The sequence below is a fragment of the Mus caroli genome, chromosome 2 (genome assembly GCF_900094665.2).
Source record: "Mus caroli chromosome 2, CAROLI_EIJ_v1.1, whole genome shotgun sequence".
Taxonomy (NCBI): Eukaryota; Metazoa; Chordata; class Mammalia; order Rodentia; family Muridae; genus Mus; species Mus caroli.
Window position 1 is genome coordinate 27,693,598 of NC_034571.1, and position 17,361 is coordinate 27,710,958.

Below are 17,361 nucleotides of genomic sequence, written 5' to 3' on the forward strand. Positions count from 1 at the left end.
CCTCCCTACCTCCTTCATGCATCCCGAGACCTGAGGAACAGTTCTGTGGCCTGCGGGCAAGTGCCTTTGTCTGCTGAGTTTGGTTTATTGTTATCGCTGTTGCTATTTGTAGTTGTTTTTGAGACAGGGTCTTAATATGTTGCACTGTCTGGTCTGGAAATCCTAAGCAAACCAGGCTGGATTCAAACTTGTAGCAATCCTCCTGCCTCAGCCTCTCTGGTGCAGGGGTTACAATCCTGAACCATCCAGTGTAGCTTTTTGTTTTTATTTTTCTTGCTGGTCTTGAATGACAGAGCTCAGTCTGGCCTTAAACTATGTAGCCTGGCTGGCCTGGAACTGGGGTCCTCCTGCCCCCTGGGTGTGGTGCGGGGGCCAACTCACCCAGCTTTCCCTGTCACACTGAGCACTGCATGTCCACGGGGACCACGTATAATGGTCTCCTGTTGGTTCTATTCTCAAGCTCTCGATCACTTGAGCCGGTAGTTACTCCCACATACCAGCGAATGGCCTCAGAGACTAGAGTAGAATCCAGTTAAGGACAGGCAAGGGCCCAGCAGAGGATGGAGTCCCCAGAATGCAGTAGCTTACCCAGCCAGTGTTCCCCTGTGAGCCTGCCGAAGCCCTCCCGGTAAGCCTCCCAGCCTCGGAAAAAGTTCACAGAGCCATCCTCCCGGCGCTGAAATACCTGCAAGGGCAGAGAAGGCACAGCATTGGAGCCACGGCCAAGGAGCCCACACCCTAGATTCTCACCCTTCCTCAAGGCTCCCCGGCCGGCATGGAACAGGGGGATAAGCTGGGGTGGGGTCCAGGCCACCCACTTCAATCAAGAACTCCTGGCTCTGGAACCTGGAGCAGACCAGAGTCTCAGAGGCTCGTGGTGACCAGAGACAGGTCTGACTAACCCACCTCAGATCACAGGAGGAGTCGCCGCCACAGGCCACAGGCGGGAACCTCAGCTCCCAGGCCCAGAGTGCTGGTGCCGGGGTGAGCCTTTCCTGGTTCTCACCAGGAAGCTGTGGCCCAGCTGACACAGTGCTTGCACACCATACATGAGCTCTCTGGGTTTTGTCAGCCTGAGCCAGGCGTGGTGACATGGCACTAGGAGATGGAGGCAGGAAGATCAAAGGCACCTGTGGCTACACTGAAAATCCAAGGGCAAGAGCTCCATGAGATACTGTCTCAAATGAAAGAGACAAAGTTAAAAACAGAGGGAGAGCAAGGGAAGGAGGGGGAGAGAAGGAGAGGGGAGAAAGGGGAAGAGAGGGGAGACAGGGAGGGTGGGGGAGAGAGGGAGGGTGAGCGGACACAGGGAGGGTGAGGGGAGACAGGAAGGGTGGGAGAGATGGAAGGAGTGGGGGGAGAGAGGAAGGAGAGGGACATATGCCTAACGTTTTTATTGGAGTTGTCTGTTTTGTTTCCAAGACAGGATCTCCTCTGTACTCATCTGTCTGGAAATCACTGCGCAGCCCATATCAATCCTCCTGCCTCAGCTCCCCAAATGCTAGAATTACAGGCATATGCCATAATACTCAGTCCATTCTCAAGTTTTTAAGCAACTCCACACCTTAACCTTGACCCCCCCCCCCCAGATTCCTGCCTCTCACCCAGCTTCTCTCCACAAGTCACACACTCCTGGCAGGATCCAGGGCGTATGGCCTGGGAACCCTGAATCCAAGCCACTCCTCAAGGGAAGTCCACGAGCCCAGAGCAGGCGTCGGGTGTGACTCGGGCATCAACGAGCCGTTGAGCCGCCAGAGCCGCCTCTGTTCTTTTTAATAACATTCTCGATTTGGGAGTCTGAAGTCCCCTTGGTTAAATTGCCTTGAAATAAGGACGGTGCTGGTCCCGGCCGAGCTGACGAGTATTTACACGGTCGCTGACAGTCCCGTTCTGGGGCCGCCTGGCCCACGCTGCCTTTCTGTTTAACAAGCCTTTTCCTGCTCATTTGCAGAGGCAGCGCCCACCTGCCTCCATCTGTGTCTGTGTCTGATGTCAGAGCTCTGGCTGCCACTCTCATTACTAAGCAGGCCGGTGCCGGCAGCTCGGAACCGCCCGGGTGCCCGGGCGGAGCATCGGCGTCTGCTCTCGAGATGCACCAGGTCCCCAGGGACGCGTCAGTCACAGACAGTTGGGCAGCTCTGACGTCACATGGTAGAGGGAAGATGACACTTTTTTTTCTGCTTCCCCCGACCTGGTCCTGCCCTGAAATATCAAGTCCTCAGGAGGGACCCGCTGGGTAGAAGGAAGTTCGATAAGGCTTGGGGAGATCTGAGCGGTGTGGAGAGCCGTATTGACTGCTGCACATTGGGACCCTGAGCACGCGCCCTTTGAAAGGCTTAATCCTGGCAGAAGCTTAGGCCCTCCCGAAGGCAAGGCGAAGGCGGCAGACAGGCTGAGCCTGCTTCTGCTGGAAGAGGAGGAGGAGGAGATCTGCAGGACCAAGCAGTCTGGAAGCCCTCACCCCACCCCCCGCAGGCCAGCTCCTACTGGAGGCCCTAGGGCCCCCACCCCAGGGGACCAAGCCCCGTCAAATGGAGTTGGGTGCTAAGGGCCTGAACTACAGGGTCTAGCTGCTGCACAGATCTCCTCACCTCTGCAGACCTGTTTTGTCACCTGTGAAAGGCGACAGGCTGTCAGATCCACTGAGCCTCGTGCAGTCAGTGCTGGCTGGTCAGATATACAGGCGCTTAGCAGGCCAGCCAGTCTCCTTTGCTCCCTTCTCCCTCTAATCCCGCTGTCTCTTCCAAATGGCAGCTCTACACACCTCCTCCCCAGCCTTCTCATGCTACCAACTTCTTTCCAGCATACGGTCCCATCCGGTCTCTCCAGGGAAACTAAGTCCAAGGCACAAGGTCCAGACTGCCCTCCAGAATCTTGAGCCAGGAAAACACAGAAGGGCTGGCTGGTGTGCAGGGGACTCTATACCACACACACACACACACACACACACAGAGACGGACGGACACAGAGAAAGATCTAAGGCAAAGGGAAGGAAACATAGGCCTGCACAGAGAAACCCAGCTTCCTGGGGGAGACAGAACCCTGACTCCACACTAGCTCAGTTCTGCCCTTCTTCCTCAACTCTGACAGCAAGCTCTACATCCCAGGACCTCCACAAAGAAAGCCTTCTAGTGCCTTGCCTAGTGAAAGTGGGGTGCCAGGCTTCCAACCCCACATGGGAATGAAACCTGTGGAGACCAGACAGGGAAATCTGGTATGAAGAGGGATGTCAGAGAAGAACAGCGCCTCCCACAGGCAGCCAGGCCCAGAGCAGGCTGCAGGCAGTGAAGCTGAATGCACGGGGGGGGGGGGGGCAGTTGTGCCCCTCCTGAAAGGCCAAGGGACAGAGGGACCCTAAGATTTCTGGACAGAGCCTCCCAGGTCTGCAACCCAGCCCCAAAGAGCTCAGAGCAGTGGGCTGGGCTCAGCTTGTTCTTCAGATGTACTGCAAGGGCCCCGTGGTCCCAAGCTATTGTTCCTGGAGCTTGTCCTGGTCCTGCCTTTCCCTAACCCTAAAGGGCACAGAGTAAAACACATCCAAGCCAGGAGGGCAGAGCACCAGACAGATGGTGCTGCGCCGTCGCCTCCCTCGGCGGCACCTGCTGTTCACCACATCCCTCCTCCAGCACAGATGGGCTACTTCTGTGTTCTCTGTGTTATGGCAGATAGAGCTGGGAGAGTGGCTAGGTAGCCAACACACACTCAGCCACTGCTCCACTGCTGACTCAGCTGCTGTTAGCCACCAGACTGTCCCCACTGCACCATGGACTCCACTTGAATGGTCACCTGCACCATGGACTCCACTTGAATGGTCACCTGCGGCAGACACATCCCCTATGCCCACCAGGGCTTCTTGCTTCATTTCTACCCAGCAAAGTAACACTGAAATTAAGAATGGCCAACATTTATGTTAGACTGTTAGATTTGGCCCTGAAGAAACCATAATGTTGGCCTTGGGAGATAAATCAGTTCAAAATTGCTTGCCGTGCAAGGACAGGGCCTGAGTCAAACCCCTTAGACCCCTGTAGAAAACTGGACGTGGCTATCTTCACCTTTGATCTCTGCATTAGAGGACAGAGACAGGTGGATCCAGCCAGCCCAGGAGAAATGACGACCTTCCGGTTCAGTGAGCGATCGTGTCTTGAGGCAATAGAGGAAGACATGCAATGTTCTCTTCTGGCGTCAGCATCGCAAGCATGGAGCACACACCCACATCCATGTGAATGCACTGTGCGCTTGTACACACACCCATGTGAACACACTGTATGCTCATACAATCATACAATCATGTGAACGCACTGTGAGCTCCGTATCCCACAGGATTATACAAAACCAAGCCAAGTATAAGGCACACAGTGGGGAGGCAGAGATGCTGGATCCCTGGGGCTTACCAGTCAATCTTTCCTACTTGGCAAGCCTGATGACACACTCTCAAATAAAAAAAAAAAGGTATATAAATTGGGCACACACACACACAGACATGCATGCACATACACAAAGAAACCCCAGCATTTGCAACAAGGGCATTGCAATTGGACTAAGACACACTATGACCCACCCCTGGGTGGGGCTACCACACATCCCTGCTGTGGCTTTGGAGACAGGACTTGGAGATCTTTGGACCAGGGCTCAGAGAAGAGCACGTCCCACCCCCGCACACAGCCGCACAGTTTACATCGGAAACGGCGGCGGCAGGAAATAAGCAGGCTGCGCCATTTCCTACTGTGTCCTCTTCTGCTCTACTCTATTCGATTTAAAAAAGCAACGTTGATCGCAACCCAGGAAATTGATTTTGCCACCTGCCAATGGATCCAGGCCCACAGTTTTAAGAACCGTTGCCATCAGGTTCCTGGTGTCTGCCGTGGGCCATGCTAGTCACGGGTCGAATATCGAATGAATGAGTGTCCCTGCACACACACTGGTACCCACTGCGGCACAATGTTGTGTCCTGACAGGTTCTGAGAGGTTCACGTGCTCCAGCTAGCCAGATGGATAAGATCAGGGTGCTGGGCACATGGGTGTGTTTCCAGTCCGAGGCCCAAGGCGGACTGCAGCTGTGGCTTTGGAGTTCTGAAAATCAGCTGGATTATAGTAAGGACGCCAGGATTGCGGACTTTAATTAGAGAGCAAGATTCATCTGGACAGGAGGATACCAGGCCCAGGCCTGGAGTGTCTACATCCCTTCCTTCAGCCCCAGGCGCCCCCAGGTGGGCAAAGGCTGAGGATGCCAAGGCCAGAGCAAAGTAGTTATTGATCAACCCTGGGCCTGCAGTGGGTGTTGGCCCAGTCCTGAGCTGATTCACTTGGCTTCCAGCTGGAAGGCAACAGAGAAACGCTCACCGACACCGAGGCCTCCTGGGCCAGAGCCATGAGTGGGAAGGCAGACAGCATGTGTTTTCTTGGTTCTGATTCTTAAAACCCAGTCTCCTGCTGCCGCTGGCTCAGCCTGGAAGTCCCACCCAGGGGGCTCTGCCAAGGAAGTGTGTGCTTCACACGGTTCTGCAGACAGTGCTGGGCGAGTTCAAAGGACAACCAGGATTGCACTTGATGCCTCTGATTGTCCTAAGAGCGTCAGCAGAGCCAGAGGACCACATCGACACCTGGTGCCTCCCCAGCCTCCTTCTCCACACGTCTGGGCCTCGTAGAGTGCCCACTGCAGAATAACCCTGCCCAGCCCACTCCATGTCTGCAATAGTACTGAGCTTGAAGCTGGAGTCCTAAGTGGCCAGTGAGATCTGGGGTCTCAGAAGTTCCATCTGTCCCTCAGAGGATGGAACAGGCCTTACATTGCAGGGGTAGGCTGCCATCTGGTAGCTGTTGAGACCAAGACTGGGAATGTGGGGGACCTTTGGGGTTAGAGACGGTCAGAGACTAGAGATGGCAGGACATATGCGCTCCCTGTGGACATGTCCCGTGGCCTGGTAGATAAGAAAGTAAGCCAGCACACCCGTGAGCCCAGCTGTCTCTCAACCCAGGGGAGCACCCTGGGGTGGCACCCAGGGCCAGGGTATTAGAGACTCTGTTACCAATGCCCAAGTCCCAACTCTCCCACGGAATCCTGGCTGCCTCAGTGCCCATCATGCACTGAGCATACATGGATGAGCGGAGAATCAGCGAGCTGGCAGTCCCACATAGGCCTGCAAACATGTACAGATGCATCCAACAGGCAGACCTCAGTCTCCTCATCTATTAAATGGAGATTGTAACAGTCCCAGGCCCTAAAGTTTATGTGAGGAATCAGAGCTCAAGGGCTAGGGATGTAGCTCAGCTGACAGAGTGCTTGGCCTAGTGTGCACAGAGCCCTGAGGTCAGTCCTCAGCACCAGGTGTGGTGAAACACTCCAGAAATCTCAAAACATGGGAGCTGGAGGCAGAGAGACGGGAAGTTCAAAGTCATCCTCGGCTACATAGCAACTTTGAGGCTAGCCTGGGCTACATGAAACCCTGTCTCAAAACCAAACCAGTACACACATACATGAAGTGCTGGCACACTGCATTCAGACATGGCTCAAGGGATGCTCTGAGCAGTTGGGAACCCCCTCTGTGGGAACTGGGGTACTCAAGGAGGCTGCTATATTTGGAGTTACAATGAGACACTGAGAGACAGGGGTGAAGGGGGATGCGTCCCCACAGGCCATGACCCTGGGGCAGCAGTGGCCCCCAGACCTCAGTGTCCTCAGGAAAGGACACTAGATTGTCCTAGTCTGAAGGGCTTGCTGACCTGAGGACAGGCAGGGGCCTGCCCAGCAGGCGATTCTGGGAGTACAGGAGGGAGAAGCCAGGGAAATGCTCAACTCTTGAATGTTTTCTCAAAGTGCTCTGCCCCTTTGGAATGCTCCGCCCACTTCCCATGGACAACAAGTCCTGAAGCCTCCCTAAGCCATGTTTCCCCCACTGAACCCTTCCCTTATTCCTGAAGATGAACCTAAGTCAGCATAAGCTGGGGACACACAGTAGGCTCAATACCTGTCCCCCAAACCAGCTGATGGCACACAGTAGGTCTGACAGTTGCCCCAAAACAAGCTGATGGCTTACAATAGGTCTGGCAACTGCCCCCAAACCTGCTGATGACACCACACAGTAGGTTGACAGCTACCCCCCCCCCCCCCCCCCCCCCCAAAAAAAAAAAAAAAAAAAAAAGACAGCTGCTGGTTCCAGAAGGAAACTGCCTGCTCCTTGTTTGTGACTGGAAATGGTACCCCCGGGCTTGGCACCCTGCCACATTTCCCAGGCTTGGCAGCCAGTGACTGCCGACTCTGGCAAAACAGTGCTCTAAGCTGCCATTTATCAAGTGCTGTACCTAGCGTTTCATGTGTGGTGTCCCACGGACACTGTGCGCTCCCCAATGGACGCTAGAGTTGTGGAAATTGACCTGCACCAGGTGGAGGTAGCTTCCTCCAGCAAATCAGGTGAACAGGAAGGAGGAGGGACCCATCTCTTCAGCCACTGTGAAGGAAAGTGGGCTCTGGGTAGCAGCGTGGGGACACTGTGGCCCCACTGATGCTACAGCAGGTCACTGGCCCTCCCGAGGCTCCCTGGCAGTCTTGCAGCCTGGCCTCCCCAGCACAGGGACCCTGGAGCTTTTCATCTCTCTCTGCACCGACTGCCTGCTAAGCTCCTTTGAAGTTCTACAGAGAGGGCACGGCTCTCCTCCTGCCCCACAGCCTAAGGAGGAGACAAGAGGATGTGGGAAAGGGGGGCTTCCTCTTATACGGAGCCAATTAGAGGCTCATCTGAACCCATGACCCCGCTCTCTCAGTGGGAAAATGCCTGGTGCCCAGCAGAAGGTGTGAGTGGCTAACAGCCAGGTGGGGTGGTGCATGTGTGTGTGTGTGTGTGTGTGTGTGTGTGTGCGCGCGCGCGCGCGCGCGCGCGCTTGCGCGTGTGTGAACGTGCTGAGTCTCTACTGGAGGAGATGTGGGACCCACCCATGATTACACAAAGGTTAGGCTTTGGCGACAAAGGGTTTTTCCCCCTGCCCCGAACAGCCCTCCTCTCTAGGGAGCATCCTGAGTCCCCAGCTGGGGAGGAACACTCATCTGAGCAGTGTTAGGGGATGAGGACAGCAGGTGCTGTCCCAAGCCCAGGGCATCTAGAGAGAAGACAATCCCCACCCTGCCTAGGACAGAGGTCGGAGACATAGGGGAAGGTGGTAAACCCCCCCCACCCCCATGAGAAGGAGGGAGCGAGGGAAGTAGCTCAGAGTGATGAGAGGCCTCCAGAGGACATGGCTAGGGTTAGTCCATACTCGGTGAGGACAGTCTCTGGTCTGGGTCACAAGATCATCCATCTCACTTTCTGGAGAAGTGACAGGTGTCAAGTTCAAAGTTCAGCCGTGTCCTGACATCCCTTCCTGCGCCCCACTCCCCATGTGAGGCCTCTTTCTGGCCTGGCCTTCGCCTGTGGCGAGTGTGGAATAGCAAAGGTTTTGGCTTAGTCACGGTCAGGGCCCAAGCAAGCCTGCAGGCTACCTTGAAGCACCTGCCCCGAGGTCTGTCCAATGGCAGAGAGCCCCCAAGTGGCATCCTTCCCACATGGCACCCCCATTTCCATAAGCAAGGACTCTGGGTCCATGGAATTCATGCTTCAGAGTTTCATTCCGTGATCACCATACCCCTCCACCTTGCCTGTCAGGATCACCCTCTCCTTATGGAAACCCTGTGATACGGAGAATTCATTTGGGCCCCAGAAGGTGCCCAACTCCATGGGCCTACCATTCATATGTACCGCTGTCTCCTGACTCAGACCCTCTTACAACAGATGGGTCAGCAATACAAAGTAGCCTTCGTCCAGAGCAAGCCTGGCCACTCCCCGCACTGAGCCCTCTCTGTCCACCATCACCAGATCGCTAGACTAAGATCAGGGCCTCTCCAGTGACCCTCAACCTTGACACAAGCCAGCTCCCTTGTCCTTCTGCCCTCTCAGCTGAGAGCTTAATACTCTGCCTCACTCCCAAATGGCTCCCTGTGGCTGATGCTCTAGCAATTAATTGTTCAGTAGCAATTAATTGCATTGACTTGCCTCAGAAGGCCTGGACGTCCCCTGGCCAGGCTGGCTGGGTAACAGAGGCAAACCTCTTGCCCTCTCTAGGCTACCCTGCCAGCCTTTGGGAATAGAAGGGGCATGGGGCAATGCCAGGCGGGGAAGTGGTATTCAGACTGCAAAGAGCCTCTGGGGCTGAGCCCAGTCCTGCCCACTCCGGTCTCTAGAAGGCACGCTGTGATGGAGGAGCCTGCCCAGGGGCCTGAGGCCCAGCACAGCAACCAGTCCGCTGGGGAGGACTACATAGTGTTGGTGCCTGAAGCTGGGTGGTTTTGACGGGGAACCTAATGAGGATGGATGGGCTGAGAGAGGCCAGCACCTTCCCAAAAAACAATTGAACATCCAGGAGAGAGAGAGAGAGAGAGAGAGAGAGAGAGAGAGAGAGAGAGAGAGAGAGAGAAAGGGGTGATCCTGACAGGTGCCCGAAGGCATCTAGGGGAAGATTGCTTCAGACAGAAGCCAAATGGATATGAACGTTTCCCGACCACGCAAGCACTTTACAGAGCACTCTGGCCTCTCCTGCAAGAGCCCCCACTCAGGCGTAGGGGTGTCAGGTCTAAGCTGGGCACTGTTCCTCACCCATCCCAGTTAATCGTCCCTGAAGCCAAGGCCAAAGGAATTACCAGGCACAGACCCTGACTGACTCCTCAGAAGATTGGATCCCAGTCAGCCCGGGTGGAAGACAGATGTGCGGCCTTGGTGTCGGAGCCTCAGTCAGGCACCAAGCCCTCCTAACCCTTAATTCTGATTTCTGGGCCTGGTGGGGGCCTCCTGGCCAGTTTGCCTGCCTGGGGATCCCAGAGGCAAAAGCCATAACTCAGCCTCTTTGCAGTTAGGAAAACAAAAGAGCTTTTAACCCCAGACACGGATCCGGTACGTTTAAAAGCTCTCCCCGAGAGCCTGAAGACAAGTTTAGAGATATGTCCATCTTTGGGGTCTCTGGGGGATCCTTGGCTGCACTCAGACTTGCCTCCTAATTGCAGGCTTCGCTCTGCTCGTTCTGACCGCCCTCCTCCGTTTCCATCCCCCTCTGCTGGGGACACCGACCCCTTTCAAAGCCCACTCATGCTGCCTGCTTTCCAAGTCCCACGTGCGCTCTGGAAACACTTCCTACCCTTCTGCTTTGTAGCATTAAAATCCCCCTTGGACGTCCATCGGCCTAGACATCAAACACCAAAAATAGTCAATGCCAAGGGTCTCAGGTAAGCGATGGAGGCACCCAGTGTGAGCTAAGGTCAGAGACGTGAAGAGTGGCTACACGGAACAGTTGGACCTGTACTTCACTGAACCAAGCAATGGCCTTCCCTTACTGAAGAGCGAGGTGGGGCAGGGCTAAATATCTGAGTGGCTCTTGGTCAATCACTGGCTTTCAGGGCAGCGTGGACCAGGAGGCACAGAAGTCGACTTTGCAATTTCTTTTAAAAACTGTGAGTGGGCCAGGAATGGCAGCTCACACCTTAGATTCCAGCGCTCGGGAGGCAGAGGCAGGTGGATAAAAAAACACCCATAAACAAACAAACAAATAAGTAAAGATCATGCGTGTGTGCATGTGAACATGTATGTGTGTATGTGTGTGTGTGCACCTGTATGTGTGAATGCCTGTGACTTTGGAAGGTTTCAGCTTGACCTCTGGTGTCTTCTTTAACTGATTCTGGATTGGCCGACCAGTAAGCTCCAAGAAATCTTCTGTCTCAGCTTCCCCAGAGCTGGGGTACAGGCTCGAGTAGCCAGACACACGCAGCTTTTACACGGGTGCCAGATATCATCCCTAGCATCACACGTGGGACACACGCTGTGCTAAGAAGTAATATTAGCTCCTCAGCTTGTGGCTTTGGCTTTGGTGTGGCTTGAGTGCAAGTATATCACAGCTTGAATGTTAAAACACCAGGTTCCAGCACAGCAGTGTGACCCCACCCCAACTAGAGAGGTGACTTTGAGTTACTGGCTGGGCAGCTTCAAAGCCACAGTGTGTAACACTCAGTGGCAGCGGCCTGGGATACTGGAGCTCACACCAGATCTACTCCAGCCTCACCTGGAAGTCTGACTGTGACTGTGACCTGGGCTCTCCAGCCTCCTGTCTCCCTCCAGGATGTTCCTTGAGCTCCTCCCAGCCACTTTCTGGTACTCCCCTTTAAAAGCTCTAATGACGGGGCCTGAGAGATGTCTCAGTGGTTAAGAGCCTGTAGTGTTCTTACAGAGGACCTGAGTTCAAGCTTTGGTATCCATACCAGATAGTTCATAACTGTTTGTAACTCTCACTTCCCTCTTTCAAGGGTACCTGTACTCATGTACACACACCTGCATGGATACACACAGGGCACAGAGTTAAGAATAAGAAAGAGTGTGTGAAGAATTGGGGCTCAGAGACCTTAAGTAACTTACATAAGATCACACAGCAAAAGCCACATCATTGCCAGATCCATTGATGAAAAGTCCAACTACGACCTCTGCGCAGCAGTGCTTCCTCAGTAGAGGGGCTAGCCTTGTCAACTGAACTCCACCTGTATCCCCAGACACTTGAGAGTAAGTGTCCCTGCTCTGCCCAAAAGCACACAGTCAGACCACTGCTGAAACCTTATTCCATTCCACCCAGAGTACCTTTCATGGCTACCCAGTGCCTGCCTGTCTCTAACTCCAGCCTCACCTCACAGTCACACACCCCAGCTGACTGCCCTGAGAGGTCGCCTGCTCTCTACTGCCTGGGCTCAAAAGCCACACCTATCCTCCCAACCCAGGCTGCCACACCTTCCAGCTTAAATCCCTTCAGGGGTCTCATCTCTACACTTCCAAGGTCCATAGCACACAGTGCTCAAACATGTCTACTGTTCAAGAGAACCTGAAGGACAGAGCAAGAGCTTCTTCCAGTCAGCCCAGCACCTTATCCTACACAGAGGAAGAAGGGATCTGCTTCTTTCTTTCTTTATTTTTTTGTTTTTGAGACAGGGTTTCTTTATGCAGTCCTGGCTGTCCTGGAACTCCCTCTGTAGACCAGGCTGTCCTCGAACTCTGGGACCTGCCTGCCTCTCCTGCCTCTGCCTGCTGTGGTTAAGGCTGTGGGATTTGCATTTCTAAATTCCATACAATAGTCAACATGCAGGGAGCCTGAGAGGCTCTTGAGAGGGTCAGACCCTACCAATCAGGACATCAAGTCGTGGAGCCTGGTGCCTGGTGCCTGGTGTTCAATACCCTTTGACTAATACTGAAGAATGTGTGATGATTTTCTTAAGTCCACATCTCAGCCAGCACAGTCAGTCCAGCTCCTTCTTGATTTATTTCCCCTACAAAGGCCCCTGCAGATGTCAGAGCCTTTGCTGAGCCCAAACCTACATTTCCTGCCCGGTGCTCTGCAGATAACTGGTTGGGTCTGGCTTGCTGGATGCACCAGCTCCCCCAGTTCAAGGGAGTCTCGGGCTACCTGGGGCCATACCATCCTTGCTGCCTGATAGAATCCCACCGTCCAGTCAGGCAGGCATCAGATGGTACAGGGCTCAGAGAGCCCCTTCCTTCCTCCACGACATGTACCTACTGACGCTGGACAGATAAAAAGAGTCACAGGTCCTTGGGACCTCTCCATCCCCAGGCCTCACCCAACACTGAAGCACACCCTGAGAACCAAGGCTTAGGAGCGATGGCACCTCTTCCGTGGCATCTGATCCCTGAGGACACACTCACCCGGTATCTATAGGGAATGGGTAGAATTTGAACTAGGCAGAGTGCTGTGCAGGCTGGCTGCCTCTGCAGATGAATGCACAAGCCAGACTCACCGTCCAGCCTCCGCCATCAGTGCGCATGTCACAGTAGACCTGGAAGCCAGCTGGGTAGTGAGTGGGGAAGATCGAGTAGACACCATCATCCTGCTGTCCACTCAGAAGAACATCCAGGCAGTCCCTCGGCCGAGAGCCTGTGACGAGGAACCACATCAGGGTGATGGTCGCCCAGACACTACATTCTGTCATCCCTTCCCTCCAAAGAGATCCCTGGCAATCTCTGACAAGTCTCTCCACAGGGAGTCAAAAGCACAAGCCCTCAGTCCCAGGCAAATCCTTGAGGCCTTGCTCTCCTCATCTGGAAAATGGGTTTACAGCTCAACAGGTCAGGCTCTGAGTCACCTGGCCACAGGAAGTCCCTTTCTATAGTAGCAGCCTGTCCTTGTCCATGAGAGACAAAGGACAGGTGATAGAAAATGAGGGACAGCCCTCACTACAACCTTCCATCTCCCTGAAACTGGGCACCAGAGCCACCCAGCGAAAGCAAGCATATCTCACTCACCATTAGCACAGCCTCGAGGCCGGGCTCCCCGGGAAGGGGCCCTCTGAAGGTCAGCCTTGACACGAGGCCGGCCTAGCCCCCGCTCCCTCTGCAGAGCCTCCAGGACATCACTGACTGAGTTCACCAGGTGAGCCATGTGACCTTGACTCTCGGAGAGAAGCTGTGGATGGAACACAACAGGCTTTAGAGGGAGGACGGGTCTGCGAGACTCCTGCCAGGAAAGGCCTTCCCTAGGCTTGCTCTGATCTCAGGGTCATGTTCATGGCAGTTTGAGGCCAGTGGGGCTCTAAGGGGTTCAGAGGGCAAGGGCTCAGGCGGAATCTTGGCCACTTCTACTTGTCCAGCCCAGATGATGGGGACAGTGCGGGAAAAGGTCCCAGCAGGCATCAGCAGGAGCTACCCACCAGCCTGTACCCAGGCTTCCTCCTTCGTTCTTTCACAGGGAGAGGGTATCATGTGGCTCGGGCTGACTTTAAACCTCTGATGCTCCAATGTGGAGATTATAGGCTCGTGCCAACCACATACAATATGTGCAGTGCTGGGAACCCAGCCTGGGGCTTCCTGGGCAAGCACTTTATGCACTAAGCCATGTCCCCAGCAAGCCTTGCTTGTTAGGAGAGAAAGGAATTATCATTACCAACCTAGCCTAACTGCTCTGGGGCCTGGTGAGCTCACATACAGCACCAGCACGGCACCCCAGCACGGCACCCTAGCATGCTACCCCAGCATGGCATCAGGGCTCATGGGGCCCTTGCTTTACCTTCCTGGCTATAGCACATACCACCTACTGTCTCATGTAAGATCCCCACATGAGGAGGCTAAGGTAGGGGAGGTCCCTGCACCTGAGAAAACAGACCTGAGTGTTGGGAAGGGCATAGAGCCTGGGTACAGGTTGCTAGATTAAAACTGGACCCCAGGGGGCTGGTGAGATGGCTCAGCAGGTAAGAGCACCCGACTGCTCTTCCAAAGGTCCGGAGTTCAAATCCCAGCAACCACATGGTGGCTCACAACCATCCGTAACAAGATCTGACTCCCTCTTCTGGTGTGTCTGAAGACAGCTACAGTGTACTTACATATAATAAATAAATAAATAAATAAATAAAAAAAAAAAACTGGACCCCAAACAAGGATGTTCCCTGCTCCCTTCCCCACCCCTCCCTGTTTGAACATCATGGGGAGTCTCCATAGAAGCCTGGTGTACATCAACTCATGGGGCTCCCCATACTGCAAAGAGCCAGGACTTGAGATTGTCACCTCCATGTTCCAAGAGGGAATCGGAAGCCCAGACCCCCAACCGCTGCCCGCAACCCCTACCCACTTACCCACAGGGGAATCAGGATTCATGCCACTTCCTCAAGGCGGATGAGTGGCAGTGAATGAAGAGTGAAACTGTCCTATGACTATACCAGGTGTGGGTGGGGCCAGTCCCTGGTGTTCTCTGAGTGGGTTGTGGCTGTGTGACACCCTCCCTGCCCTATCTGCAGGCCAGGATGAGGGGACTGTCACTATCACCTGTTCTTCATAAGACTCCAATCATGAGAGGTAACTCTCACCCCTCCCATCTTCCCCTCCCTCACTGTCCATGGGTCAGAGCACACCAGAGCAGCATAGATCTCCAGGGGCACCTTACTATGCTGGCTGCTGGAAGGGTCTGGGGGAGGGTCTCCTGGCTCCTCACCTGTCCCCCCTGGGTTTCAGGAGGCTATAGGACCCAGGGGTGGGGGAAGGACAGCGGGCAGCTGGCAGCACGAAGCAAGCTAGGTCTTGCTCACCGAACCTGTCACTTGCCAGATAATAGCCCATCGGAGGAAGAGAGAGAAATACACCCAGCCAGCCAGCAGTTTACAAAACGTGATTCTCAGCTCGTCCGTCCGAAGGCAGGATCCTGTGACGCTCTAGGCCCTGTTGGTTTCCCCTCTGCTGAGCAGGTGATTCAGTGGTCTTCAGGAAAACTACAGTGGTCTCCAGGAGCCCACCACAGTGACCTACGGTCAGGGTCCACGGAGCCCCTGAGGGGATGCAGGCAGCGGTCAGGGTCCACGGAGCCCCTGAGGGGATGCAGGCAGCCCTTGGTGGGGGGGGGGGTGACAAGTCCCCTTGGTAAATCTCACCGCACAGCCCATCCTTTTGAGTCACCATGGCTGTGACATTCAACAGCTCAGGCACAGCCCCTCCCTCTCCCTGGCAGGCCGAGGAGACCTCGGTTTAAACTAGCAAATGATTACCACTGAAACATATAAACCTGCCCCGAATTAATAGGGAGTCAGTCCCTGCTCACTGAGCCGCGCAGACCATCACGAGAGAAGCTGGCGGCAACCAGAGGCCGTGAAATCAGGGCAGCTGCTTCCAACGAGGCTCAGCAGTGACCAGGCTTCCACCAGGCCCTTCCCCACTGAGCCTCAGTCTGCCCCTCTGCAGAGTGGGCAACAAAGGCACCTGCCCCTGGGGTTACTGCATTGATGTGTGCCTACAGGGTGAACCATCACTTCCTCTCACAAAGGGTTTTCAATGATGGTCCCCATGTGAAGTCTACATTTGGAGCTGATAGTATCTCTGCATGCTAGAGGCTGCTATGCCCTGCACAGTCAGGAACATCAGCATTCCCTCGAGTTTGGCCTGTTATCCCATTTTACAAGTGGAAAGAACCTACCTAGAGAGGGATGTGGCCCACCCAAGATTGCTCAAAGCTAAGATGGATCCCACACTGTAGCCTCAAGTTAACAGGAAGAACTGCTAACCGAAGCTGGGCTGGTGAGCAACAGATCTGACAATTGTGGCTTTGGGAATAGAACCTCCGATCCCTGCTGCTGCCAAGGGAAGAAGTTTCAAGATGGGGTGAGACCTGGCTGGTTGTCTCTGCATGATCCAGATGGGCAGAAAACGTCTTGGATGACCCTAAACCAGGTGAGTTGCTGCACTAGAGACTGGGGGCACTGAAATCCATCTGCATTTCATGGGGGCATTCCAGCTCACAGGGCACCTCTGCAGCCAGCCTGACCAGGGCGGAGCTGGGTCTCCGCATCACCCAGAGCTCAGCAGTCTGTTTTGCTGATGGGCCTAGGGGGAGGGGCAGCAGGAAGCTGGCTGTGTGTCCCCCAGCCCAGGGGACCCATCACCCCGTCAGTCATCCAGACAGGGAGACAAGGGCTGTAATTTCTCCAGCTGCATGCAGCCTTCAAGGGGAGGGAAGAGGGCCAGTGCTCATGAGCTATGGGTGACCAAATGCCTGGTCACCTTGGGTGCCCAAGTGAAAGAAGTATAGAAACAGCTGTGCTAGCCGGTCGGGTGGAGGTTGACTGCAGTGCTAAGCTGAGTCAGATGGTGAGGCAGCACAGGGATGGAGGCCGGGCAGGGCACTCCGGGCTCCACTTCAGCCCCCATCTAGCTGTGGTATCCATGACACACTAGAGCTACTTATCAGGCCTCGATTTTTTGTTGTTGTTGTTGTTCTGGAAAATGGCAGAGGCAAAGGAGACAGTCCTGAGTCCCTTCTCCTACAAGGAGAGCTTCTTCTAGCTGCTGGCAGAGCCAAAGCCAAAACCTTTCCTCTAGCTCCACTTGATCCCTGAAGGAACTTGGCTGTGTCCAGGGGGGAGGATAAGGGAGGGGAGGGGAGGAGAGGAAAGCAGAGGGAAGGAAATGGGAGGGGAAGGGGAGGGAAAGGGGAGGGAGAGAGGAGGGGACGGAGAGTGGAGGGAGAGGGGAGGGAGGGGAGAGGAGGGGATGAGAGGAGAGATGACTGTCTGGGCCTTGCTGGTATTTGTTAACAAGCTATGAGATGAGCCAGGGTGCAGGTCATTTAGAGGTCAGAAGAAGGAAGGAAGGAGACTAAATTGACATCATAGCTTTCTCCCTCAGCCACACAGAGAGGACTGGCAAATTTTCACTAGAGCATTCTTTGTCCTAAGAACTGAACATCAATCCTGAGAGATGCAGTCAAGCAATTTTGGGGTATGGAATGCAGTATGCAGAATGTGTGATACACAGACATAGGTACATATAGTCACAAGACTAAGATACATCTAAATAGCGACCTGAAAAAGCTTGGCAT

At 54.5% G+C, this 17,361-nt stretch overlaps 1 protein-coding gene across 1 annotated transcript in view; it reads right to left on the minus strand.

The window, feature by feature from the left end:
• The window catches only part of Fibcd1 (fibrinogen C domain containing 1), a 33,269-nt gene that overhangs the window by 7,561 nt on the left and 8,347 nt on the right, over positions 1–17,361 (minus strand). Inside the window, exons 3-5 of the mRNA XM_021156642.1 lie at positions 13,311–13,470; positions 12,806–12,942; positions 589–685 (exon numbers count right to left, since the gene is read on the minus strand). Of these exons, the coding sequence (XP_021012301.1) occupies positions 589–685; positions 12,806–12,942; positions 13,311–13,470 (394 nt within the window). The remainder of the gene's footprint in view (positions 1–588; positions 686–12,805; positions 12,943–13,310; positions 13,471–17,361) is intronic.